At 44.1% G+C, this 11326-nt stretch overlaps 2 protein-coding genes across 3 annotated transcripts; one reads left to right on the forward strand and one right to left on the reverse strand.

Moving 5' to 3' along the window:
• The first annotated feature begins 164 nt into the window (after positions 1 to 164).
• atg4b (autophagy related 4B, cysteine peptidase) lies at positions 165 to 7616 on the forward strand. 2 transcript variants are annotated; one of them, XR_013771918.1, is made up of 13 exons: positions 165 to 492; positions 2143 to 2244; positions 2366 to 2437; positions 2527 to 2625; positions 2755 to 2856; positions 4086 to 4158; positions 4830 to 4909; positions 5227 to 5417; positions 6106 to 6184; positions 6307 to 6452; positions 6613 to 6655; positions 6764 to 6857; positions 6942 to 6987. XR_013771918.1 is itself a non-coding variant. In XM_079267098.1 (13 exons), exons 1-13 carry the CDS (start codon positions 387 to 389, stop codon positions 7013 to 7015), a joined length of 1275 nt encoding a protein of 424 aa, XP_079123224.1. In that variant the 5' UTR covers positions 165 to 386; the 3' UTR covers positions 7016 to 7616. The 2 variants fall into 2 exon arrangements, 1 of the variants encoding a protein (XP_079123224.1); XM_079267098.1 differs by having other exon boundaries at positions 6599 to 6655; positions 6942 to 7616.
• A 76-nt stretch (positions 7617 to 7692) lies between these two features.
• dtymk (deoxythymidylate kinase (thymidylate kinase)) lies at positions 7693 to 11326 on the reverse strand. Its single transcript, XM_079267099.1, has 5 exons — positions 11086 to 11326; positions 10864 to 10972; positions 8221 to 8311; positions 7920 to 8117; positions 7693 to 7826 (listed from the first exon to the last, which is right to left on the reverse strand). Exons 1-5 carry the CDS (start codon positions 11213 to 11215, stop codon positions 7716 to 7718), a joined length of 639 nt encoding a protein of 212 aa, XP_079123225.1. The 5' UTR covers positions 11216 to 11326; the 3' UTR covers positions 7693 to 7715.

Here is an 11326-nt window from a genome sequence, read left to right on the forward strand (position 1 = left end):
CTTCCTTCTCAGAAATGCCCTGAGCTTTCTGTCAAATGAAGTCATCTAATTTGGTTCCTCTTCTCAAAGGTTATATTTGCGTATATTCCGTATACTCTCCCAATTCTGGAGCTTTAAAAGATTACATGTTTTTTTACAGTCGTGTAGAAGAAGGCTTTGGTTAACTGTCTAGGTAAAGGCTCGAGTAATTTGTTGAAAGGAGGGGGAAAAATGTAACTTCTCTTATGGTCAGAGAAGGGAGCCTCACGGATATCAAGCCTCCACAACTCACACAAATAACATGAACGCACCATAGAATTGTTTTCAACGGGACGGCTACGTCAGCCACTACTGATTGGTTTGGGCGACGTGACCCCACTCCCATCTCTTATTGGATGTCGTAATAAATGTCCCGCCTCTCGCCGAATTCTACAGCAGGACCCATTGGTCCGCCGTGTCGGAGTCCAGAGAACAACAAACAAGATAGGGTGAAGACCGTCGGGATGGATGCAGGTAAACGAGATTTTTATAGTAAATTACCGTTTCTTTCTCTCCTTTACCCTGCCAGTATTGCCACAAACTAATCACAACAACACCACATCATACTTGGCAACACATTTCCTGCTTTGTAATGACAGGACTACCAACTCCAACACAGACCCTATTGCTGTGTAGCCTCGGTGGCGTTAGCCTGATAAAATGATGACTAAAGCTAAAGCTAACCAGCGTTAGCCTGCTGTTATTGCTAAATGTGGTGGATTCCCCGCTTTGACAGCTCGCTGCACTGCCGTGAACGTCTTGTTGTTGCTTCACATGTCATCGTTGTTAGTGACATGTGTTGTCCTTAAGTTTCACTGTTTATAATTTGCCTTCAGTCCTCGGTTTGACTCTTTATGCTAACTCTGTGTTACGCCCTATGAGTCGATGCACTGTCACTCACCATCACATCAGTTATAGGCTAACGTTGCTATAAGCTAGGAGGTTAAGTTAAATGATGTGCAGCAACACGCATGCAGTTTAACAATAACTTAATACTCTTCAGGGAATGCGAGCCCACTTCTTACTCCATTCCCGTCTCCTTCGACTGCAAATACACGAGACTGTAAATCTATGCTTTGTGTGTCCAGGCTAACTCACTGCTAGCTAGTCAACTTTTCCTGTCTGTTGTTAGTTATGTGGATAACGTGACGTGTCAGCAATAAACCGCAGAAGTCATTTTTTAACCTTCCATCAAAAACTTAAATACATATTTCAGTGAATAGCTTCGGGCACCAGTTGGCCAAACTCAGATGTTTCTCTGTAGGGGAAGTGAACCCTTTAATGGTGTCCATTACTGTTTTGCCCAATTTTATATTTGGCTTTGATCCCAGTATTTCCCGCTCTGCCAATACAGACTTTTACTGTGATTGCTTTTAGACATTAAACTGTATTAAAAGCACCTACTTCCTAATTTACTTACTTTTTTATTGGCAGATAATTGCACAAGGGAGATGCATGTTTAGATATTGATATGTGTGATACAGTTGCTTGATTTTTTTTAAATTTTATTTTTCAGTGTGTCATGTATGTTGTAATTTATATATCCTCTAAAATGTTATGTCGTCAAAGTTATCCTGGCCTGTGCTTGAAGACTACAACTTCGTAACTGAACGCCAGAATAATAATAATTGTGAAGTTTTCAATATTTGAGCCTTTATCAAGCAGGGAGGGTCAAGGTACAAAAAATATCAATATCCAGCTGCATTATGGGAAGTGTACAAATGAGCATTTTCTTTTTTAGCTTTTAAAAGTCAGGATATCTTTGCATCTGCTGCAACAAATATGACCATTCGGTTTTTTTAAGTACCTTAAAAGTCTCTATTCTAATTGATGAACAATACCACGTTTCTTAAATACAATCTAAGTTGTAAATGTGTTTATTTCACCATGAAATACATTATTATTATTTTTTTTAATCACATAGGGAGATTCCTCCCTCGCCTACTCTCCGAGCATATAAATTGAGACTCCTGTTAGTCTACAGAAATAAAGAAAGATGGATGTAAATAGAACAACCTTCCTGGAAGTAACTGGGATTTTTCTCAAGGAATTTAATGGATAGGTGCCCCACCGTTTCTCCCTCTGATTGTTGGAATGCTGCTTCATTCTTTACCTCCTTCGCAGCAACCTTGACATACGACACACTTCGCTTTGGAGAGTTTGAAGATTTTCCCGAGACCTCGGAGCCTGTGTGGATCTTGGGGAAAGAATACAATGCACTCACAGGTAGGACTGTGTGTGAGAGACGGAGAGAAATGAGTACTTTAACTTTAAAGAATCATCTTAGCAGACATGGACTTTTCCCTGAGTTTGTCTTGTAATATGGTGATTTCTGGTCTTCATGTAGAGAAAGATGAGATTTTATCAGACGTCACTTCACGACTGTGGTTCACATACAGAAAAAACTTCCCACCCATTGGTAAGTGAAGACGTTTGTTTTAGTTGAGCCCCTAACCTTTACGTTTGATGTTAAAGGGATCTCGTGCATGATTCTTGAATGTGTTACAGGTGGGACAGGACCAACGTCGGATACAGGATGGGGATGCATGTTACGGTGCGGCCAGATGATCCTAGGCGAGGCCTTGGTGTGTAGACATGTAGGCAGAGGTAAGACATCTTTAAAGAAACTGGATAAAGATACACATAGATGAAACCCGTTTTTTATCACCGTGTGGCACGAGCAGCTCTTCTCCAGTGAGAAGACTACAGGCTTGATAACTGGCTTGTTGTTCTCAGACTGGAGATGGGCCAGAGGCCAGAAACAAAGGGAAGAGTACATCAGTATTCTCAACGCCTTCATCGACAAGAAAGACAGCTATTATTCCATCCATCAAATTGGTGAGTAGCGAGTGTCAGTCCGCTCCAATGGAGTGGTCTCACCGACGTCACGATCTCCTTAGTTACGAGGTCGGTCGGCCATGTTGGAGTACATACAGATCCTACATGGCGGCGCGTAAACAAGGAAGTGCGGCGAAAATACAATACTTTGAATCACTGGATAGTGCATCAAAGGTTCGCTACCTGGCCAAATTGAAGGTTATTGGTAACTTGGATCCCTATACGATGAGTGCAGATGGTTTCAGTGCCGATCCTACTTATCTTCCATCGGTAAACTACGCCAACATCTACGCGTATCTCGTGAACACCCCCAGTCCTTACACAAAAGACGAGCTGGAGTGCTACAAAGGGCTCGACCCTTATAATCAGTTTGTCAGTGGATGGGTCCGAGACGTCAAAGCAACGGTCGTCGAGAATTCTCATCTCGTCATTGGGAGAGTAAATATATACAGATCTGGTCAGATATTTAGCAATATTCAATGTTTACTCAGCGCAAACAGACACGTGTGTTTGTTTACATTGTACGTGCATGTCATTGTGTGCGTGTGTGTAGGAATTCACTTTCAACTAACTCCTAACTTCACCCCCCCCCCCCCCCCCCCCACACACACATATATATATATACATATATATATATATATGATCTGACGTTAAACTCATATTAAGCAATGCTGAGGCTGCATCTCTGTGTTTCGCCTGTTGTACACGCTCGACACGTCTCTGGCACCGACTGCTGTCACGGGCCGATGAAGCTTCGGTAACCTTCTCATGTAAAAGTTTAATTTATATTTCCTTTATTAAATACTGTTCACAAACGAATTAGTAAATAAAATCACTGACCACTTATAAAGTGATCCGCACATACTCTAGTGTACGCCAAATTCCATTCCTTTATATCTCGAGAGATGCGTGACAGCCATTTCTCGCGACGTAGCTTGGATAGCTCCTTCGTGTCATTTCCTTGATGTGTAATGACCGCTGGCAAACGAAAGAATGATTTCTTGTCTCTATCAGCTCTGCTGCCACAACCAAAGACAGCACAAAAGTTCACCACCGATAGGTTATGCGACTCAGCCGTGCATGCCAGTGGCTTTGTGTGTACTCCAACATGGCCGACAGCTAAACTGTGACATCACACGAGACCACTCCATTTGATCAGGGACTCACTTGAGCAGTAACGAGTTTGCGTCACATTGTTGTTGTTTTGTTGTTGTTCCTAAACGCTGCAGCCCAAATGGGAGTTGGAGAGGGAAAGCCTATCGGCCAGTGGTATGGACCGAACACAGTGGCCCAGGTTCTAAAGTAAGTACTGTAGAGGAACTACACGTTACTAAGCTGCTCAATTTCAGTTGCTTCCAGATTTGATCAGAGCCCACAGGGACGTCTTTAAACTGCCAAGTTAAAGTCTAAAACCCAGATATATTTATCTTGCATGGATATACATGTGATAAAAATAGCTAGAGCCGCTGGGTAATTTGCTTCAGAGGTCCAGGGTTAAAGGTGCTGCATAGAACAAACAGAAGTTATGTTTACATTCAGGGTTTCTGCTCCATAGCGCCACTCGTCGTAAAAAAACTGCACAGGGTGTCTTTAATCAGTGATCAAAAGTCGACTAATCACTTCAGCATTACTTTGTCACGTTTGGTCTTTGTTTTTATTTTTTAAATAAAAATATGGCAACTGCTGTCGTAACTGGAAAAGCAAAATTGGTGTGAGCAGCAAAGTTTCCTTGAATCTAAAACAGCCACTTTGTTTCCAAGACATTCAGGAGAGGCAGAACAGTACGCTGACATTATCACACGAGCAAAACCTCTGTTCCACTCCCACCATCTATGTACGGGATGTACGTGTCCAGCGATTAACAAAAAAGAAGATACGCTGTTCACCGAGGAGGTTCAAAACTATTTAAAGAAAGAACATCTTTCCGATCTGGTAGAGCACAAAAGTGTCTCAGTGTGCCGTCTTGCTTTCAGGAAGCTGGCGGTGTTTGATACGTGGAGCAGACTGGTCGTACACGTGGCGATGGACAACACCGTGGTCATCGAGGAGATCAGTGAGTGCGCTTTGAATGGGTCTCCGGGTTGAACTGTGGGCCGTGCTGGGGTTTGCAGAAGTAGTACTTCAGCTAAACATTGCATTTTACAAGATAAAGTTTACGGTTGAAAACAAATACAAATGTGAGTTGGAGTGAAGGAAGCGAGTTCATCCATCAACAGTATTTTGGTGATTTTCCCATGTACAAAGAGGAGTGATTAAAAAAAAAGGGCTTTAATCCTTTTCTGCCTTGAGTCTACCACCTTACCTTTTGTTTTTCCTGCAGCATAGATATGATAAATGTAATTTAGTGATCTTTTTTCCCCCCCGCTACAGAGCGCCTCTGCATGCCCTGGCTGGACGCTGCGTGTTGCGAACCGGAGGGAGCGGGGGAGCTCAACGGCTGCCTGGGGGGGGCGTGTGCGCTGGCGGAGGAGGAGACGGCTCTCTGGAAGCCTCTGGTCCTGCTCATCCCCCTCAGGCTGGGCCTGAGCGACATCAACGAGGCCTACATCGAAACCCTCAAGGTGAAGCACCTCCGGGGGCGTTCACTGCATGTTAAAACAAAGACTTTCTTGATCTTAGAAGTTTGTTGAAAAACAAGGGGGTTGTCACTGAAAAAATGAGACATCTGAATTTGCTGCTTGATATTTAGATTCGTCTGATATCCACAGACATGTTATGCGTTATCATTAGTTGTCAAAGTCTTGCTTCAAATTAGTCCTTTCTGTCAACTGCAGTCTCTCAATAGTAAGGTTACTTTCATGAAAATACATGAGATGTTCACTGTGATGGATCATCCATCTTGCACCCTGCAGCCTCTGCAGTCACTGCGGTTGGCATGCGAATATGCAAGTAAGCTTTTATCCAGGGTATTGCTTTATCAGCCTCATGTATGGGGGGGAAAGGAGCTTCAAGAGACACGCTGGTTTAATGGAGGTTATGCTGTGAGCATGTGTGTAGCCTTCACTTCAAAACAAAGACACTGTAGTGAACTCAGGGCTGTTCCCTGGATCACAAAATGACCTGTTTTTTTGTGTGTGTGGGGCTTTCTGATGTGCTTACTGTAGATTTACCCACATCAAAACAACACACTTAAGAAAATGGTCGCAATGTCATTTCTATGTTGTTTGCACTAAATGGGCTAGAAGATGAGCATGGAGGCAAAGCCAGCTACAGCTGGGGTGAGATAAACCCTCTCGTCTCTTTTCACAGCAATGCTTCATGCTGCCTCAGTCCCTGGGTGTTATTGGGGGAAAACCCAACAGTGCCCATTACTTCATTGGTTATGTCGGTATGTCTGGTCTGTGTGTTCGTGAAATAAACACTCAGCTGTGCACCGCACACTCACCATATTAATTTGACTCACACCAAGAGAATCGATCTGATTATGAATCTTTTTTTTCTCCTCCCCAGGAGAAGAACTCATCTATTTAGACCCGCACACCACACAGCCTGCGGTGGATCCATGCGAAGACAGCCAGGTCCCCGACGAGACGTACCACTGTCAGCACCCGCCCTGCCGCATGCACATCTGCGAGCTGGACCCATCCATCGCAGCGGTAGGAATGCTAGGGAGGCTTTTCTTTATTTGTTTTTTAAAAATGGCACAAGGCTTTTGTATCTCAAACTAAAGCCCATTGTCACATTTATTCTTCACAACAGTAGCTCAGTGGTTTGTAGCTTATTGTCTTCTGGTGTCCGCCAGGGTTTCTTCTGCAGAACAGAGGACGAGTTTGACGACTGGTGTATGCGCATAAGAAGGGTACGGTTCCGTTAACACTGCTGTCTTGTTGAGCCCTTAGCGGTGCTTGAATACGGTCACTGTTAGAGGAAACGTGTGCGTCATAATGTGGTGCTCCTTCTCTTCTAGCTGTCCTGCAACAGAGGGGGGCTGCCCATGTTTGAGCTAGTGGACAGTCAGCTCTGTCACATGGTCAGCATAGATGCCCTCAACCTTACTCCTGGTAAAGTAACTGCTTTTGTTGTTGTTGCTAAGATCATTTAAAAAAAGGAAATTGATTTAAAAAAAAATTTCCCTCACTTCCTAGATTTCTCAGACCCTGACAGGTTGGAGCGGTTCTTTGACTCAGAAGACGAGGAGTTCGAGATCCTTTCCCTCTGAGGAACACACAAACAATGATTTGCTATTGTGGACAGTCGGCGCGAGAGATTCTCTGTATCAGAATGGGAAGCCTGCAGGGGGACGAACATTAACTGAGACCTCTTGAGCCAGTCCAGCTCCAGCGGTGTAGGCAGTGTGTGTCACACAGTGCTCCTCTTGACTGCTCTCTGTATCCAAACATCGAGACCACAGGAGCCGTAGCAGGAGCTCAGGATAAATTCTGTCTGCACATCGTCACATCGCGCGTGTTTCCATTCAAGTCTTAACACTTTAAATGTTTATTCTGAAGTGATATGGTGCCTTTCCCTGACTCCAGAAGTTAAATTGCCATAACAGTTTTATGTTGTATAGAAACCCCAATGGCTTAAACGCGTTTTGTCACCAACAACTCCAGTCTGGAACGGCCTGCAATGAAACCAAATCAAGGCAAATCTGCAGACAAGTTTCATCAATTGTTCATGCAAAGTATCCTTGCCAAGATAAAAAAAAAAAACCATATGCACTAGTTCATTTTAAGATTATTTATTTAATCAACACAACAGACGGGTGAAAGAACAATACACATGTAAGAGGATTAACAACAAATAAAGTCAGTCTGGTATATGACAGTGTTACGTCTCTTCAATTTCAAGACGGAATATAATTATATTGTCAGTTCTCCTCTGCTTTTGAATATAGTTTGGTTTAAAGATGAGCAGTTTCACTTCCACAGCTCTCCGAGTGGCCAGTTCTGAGCTGCGTTCACAGCGTTAAGGCTGTGGGTGGTTATGTTCTCGTGCACATCCTCAACACTCTGAGAAGCGTCGATCACCTGCAGCAGACGAGTTGGATCACAAGACGTTTATTGCTACTGGTTTGCAATAGACACCTGAGGTTAAATGAGCATTCCGCACCGGCCTCATACCTGCCAGTTGACGGAGGGATCCTTCCTCAGCTGTTCGAACTTCTGTTGAACCGCTCTTTGGAAAACACTGGTCTCGTACCTCTCCTCACCGAACTGACCCCTGAGAGCAGCCTCGGCCGGACTGAGCTGCAGGAACATAACCACGTCCGGCTTTGGCAGCCCCACGTCGGGTTTCATGCACCAGTCCAGACAGAAGCCCTGAAGGAGGAGATGAGCGCGTTCAAGCCATCTGTTGCTCCTCTCCAACACACACAAATCATGCTGTCTGATGGGTGCAGAGTTTGGCTGAGAGACAACTCACCGGCTTTGCACTCGTGAAAGCAACTCCAGAGAAGGCGTACCGATCCACGACCAGGGTGATGCCTTGCTCCAGCTTCTTCTTCATTAAAGGCCTGCGGTCACAAGTGTTTTAGTATGCTGCACGTAGACTATAACGCTCACGGGCTAGAGGACACTTGTCAAAGCTAATGACAAAATAATCTGTATCATTGCTAATATATGCAACTTCTGATATGGAAGGAGAAAGCACATTTACTCAAGAGTTCTGTGCTTTTTATTTTACAAGGATAAAGCTGGCAGTGTTTTTGCTATCGTAAATGAAGACAAATCAACAATGTTAGTCAATCTAACATCAAGCCCATTGGCTCCCACAAAGAGTCACAACTCTACTTTCATTTTCTGACAGGCTAAACTATTTCCTCATAGCTGGGCGCTGTCGATTTTAGCAAAGGTTAAAAGGCTCGGGTAAATATTGCTTTTGCTGGGGACCTTTTTTTTTTTGCCAGGAATTAAACACATTCGGCACCGTGGGGAGTATTTCGGGCACCAGGATGGTGAGCTAGGAACTAACTCCTAAGTAAAGTGCAGTGTCATGGTAATAAAGGTACAAGTCATCCAGTGCAACAGGGTGGCTCATTGTGGGTTTTGGAATGTCAACATAAGATGGATCAGGCGGACAGTACAGGTTTTTTCATGTAATGTCTAGACAATTACAAAAATATATATACCCACGTCACTGGACTTGTCCTTTAAGGCAGGGTTCTTAACCTTTTTGACCTCGGGGCCCATTCAAATATTAACACTGTATTGGTTTAACTAATTGATCTCACTCTTGGTTTGATTTGTATTCAATAACTATATTAAATCCACTTAGTTTAACAAGCAAAACCCTTGTCAAATAAATGAGATACAATGTGATGATCACAAAGACATTTATTTATCATGTGAATGTAAACCAGCAGACACAACAAGAAGCCCAACAGGCCAAGCAGACATAATGGAAAGTTGATAAATAAATGTGGTAACAAAATAAATACATTCAAAATAAGTTTCAAATTAAATACAATTTAAATAAAGTGCAAATGGTACTCCTTTGAGACAGCAATCCAGAAGGAGCCCAGGTCCAGTTTGCCCCACTGCAACTTTAAAGTGCTGTCGGTGGAAACTTCCAGAAGCTGGGATTCCAGATATGAGGCCAAAGAAACATCAGCTTCAGTGGGCTCCACAGAAAATGGGTCCATAATCCACATGTGTCCATCTCTGGGATCCTCGGGAAAGTAGTCATCAAATTTCTCTGCCAGTTGTGAGAGTTGCTGAGTCACTGATCTGCACCTGAGGAGAGTTTTCCAAAATGTCAGACAAAAGTGGAAACATGTCCATCCTCTTTTCCTGGGCCCTCTTAGTCCACATTTTTTTGAAAGCTTGAACTTTGTCTGCAACAACAAATATGTTGGTATTTCTCCCTTGAAGTGAGATGTTCAGCAGTGAAAAAATGTCAGAGGTAGGCAAGTTTACTGTGAACTTTGTGTCAGCATAGTAATGTACCAGAGGAGATGCTTTCTCAGTGAGAAAAGAGAAGACCTCAGTCCTCAGTTTAAACTAACGAGTGAGGACCAGTCCTCTTGAGAGCCATCTCACCTCACTGTGATAGAGCAGCTGGACATGATCTGCTTCCATGTCCTCCCACAGCTTGGCAAAACATCTGGAGTTCACAGCTCTACTTTTAATGAAGTTGATGGTTTTCACACACTCATCCATCACCTCATGGAACTCTGGTGACATATTTTAGCTGCAAGGCTTTCACGGTGGAGTAGCGAACAAAAACCAGCAGCAGTGCGGCATTCGTGACATCAGTGGACTCGTCTAGTTGCAAAGAGTAAAATGGGCTACTCTTTATTCTTTCCAATGCCGTGTCCGCGATACGGTGACTCACAGTGTCGTTTGAGAGTGGGATAGTCAGCAGCCTCTCCAATCATCTCATGGCACATATCCACAGCGGCAGGCAGAACCAACTCCTCCGCTATGGTGAATGGTTTCTTACTTAGTGCCACATGTCTGGCTACGAGGTAGCTGGCTTTCAAAGCACATTTGGCATCACCAGTCAGTGACACGACAGACCTTTTCTGCATCTGTAGCCCATTTTCCTGTCTCTTGAAAAATTCCACCGGCTTTCCCACGAGCGTTGGATGTTTCGTCGCTAGGTGTCGCTTTAGTTTCGAAGGCTTCAGTGCTTCGTTTGATAGCATGAGCCCACACACTGAGCCCTCGGCTCTGCCTCGTTGCCGACGTTCACAAAGCCGTACTTAGGAAAGTCAGGATTGTACTTGCGCGGCCCAATGGTTAAGAATCGCTGCTTTAAGGTACTAGCACTGGAGAATTCATATTTTTGAAACTTTTACCAGTATTTTAATACCAAAGTACAACTGAAATAACCCTTTAAAGTTGTGGGACAGCTGAACGTGTCATTCGTCATGGTGAGTACTTAGCTACATTTTGTAGACCCACAGCTCACATTTTCGACTAGTCATAGCAGGAGAAGCAGCAGTTATTAATGCCCTCATTAATGTTATAAAATGCTCCTCCTGCTATGCAGTGTCAAAAAGGTCTGCTGCTAAAAGGGCTCAGTTGTTAACGTAAACTCTGCGTTCACTTAAACGCAACTTACACCAGTTCCCAGCGGTTTGCGGAGAACAGCAGGTGCACCGTGTGGTCCTCTAAGTCACTTTTCTTCTCCAGGTAGGCGCTTATCAGCTGTCCAATTGTCGTGGTCCTGTCTGACTCCGAGAAACCGCACCACGGCACGTTGTGTTAATGTTGCACAGCATTGGAATAACAATAATGCTAACATTAAGCCCTAACGTTATATTACACCAATAACATGCCTCACCGGGGAATCTCATCATCTCTGCGGGTCGGCCGCTCTGTTGCAGCGCCTGAACCAGCCTGTTGCACTGCGTGGTCTTGCCGGCCTTATCCACTCCCTCCAGCACAATGAGCGCGCCTCTCTTACACGCCATTACTGACGGCTGTTTGTCAGCGCTGTGCTGTTGATGAACGAGTTTGTTGGCTAAATCTCACCACGCAACGGTAGTTTCCTTATCACCATTTGCGCGCCATTCATGTGCAAA

The sequence above is a fragment of the Melanostigma gelatinosum genome (assembly GCF_949748355.1).
Source record: "Melanostigma gelatinosum genome assembly, chromosome: 4".
NCBI classification, from domain to species: domain Eukaryota; kingdom Metazoa; phylum Chordata; class Actinopteri; order Perciformes; family Zoarcidae; genus Melanostigma; species Melanostigma gelatinosum.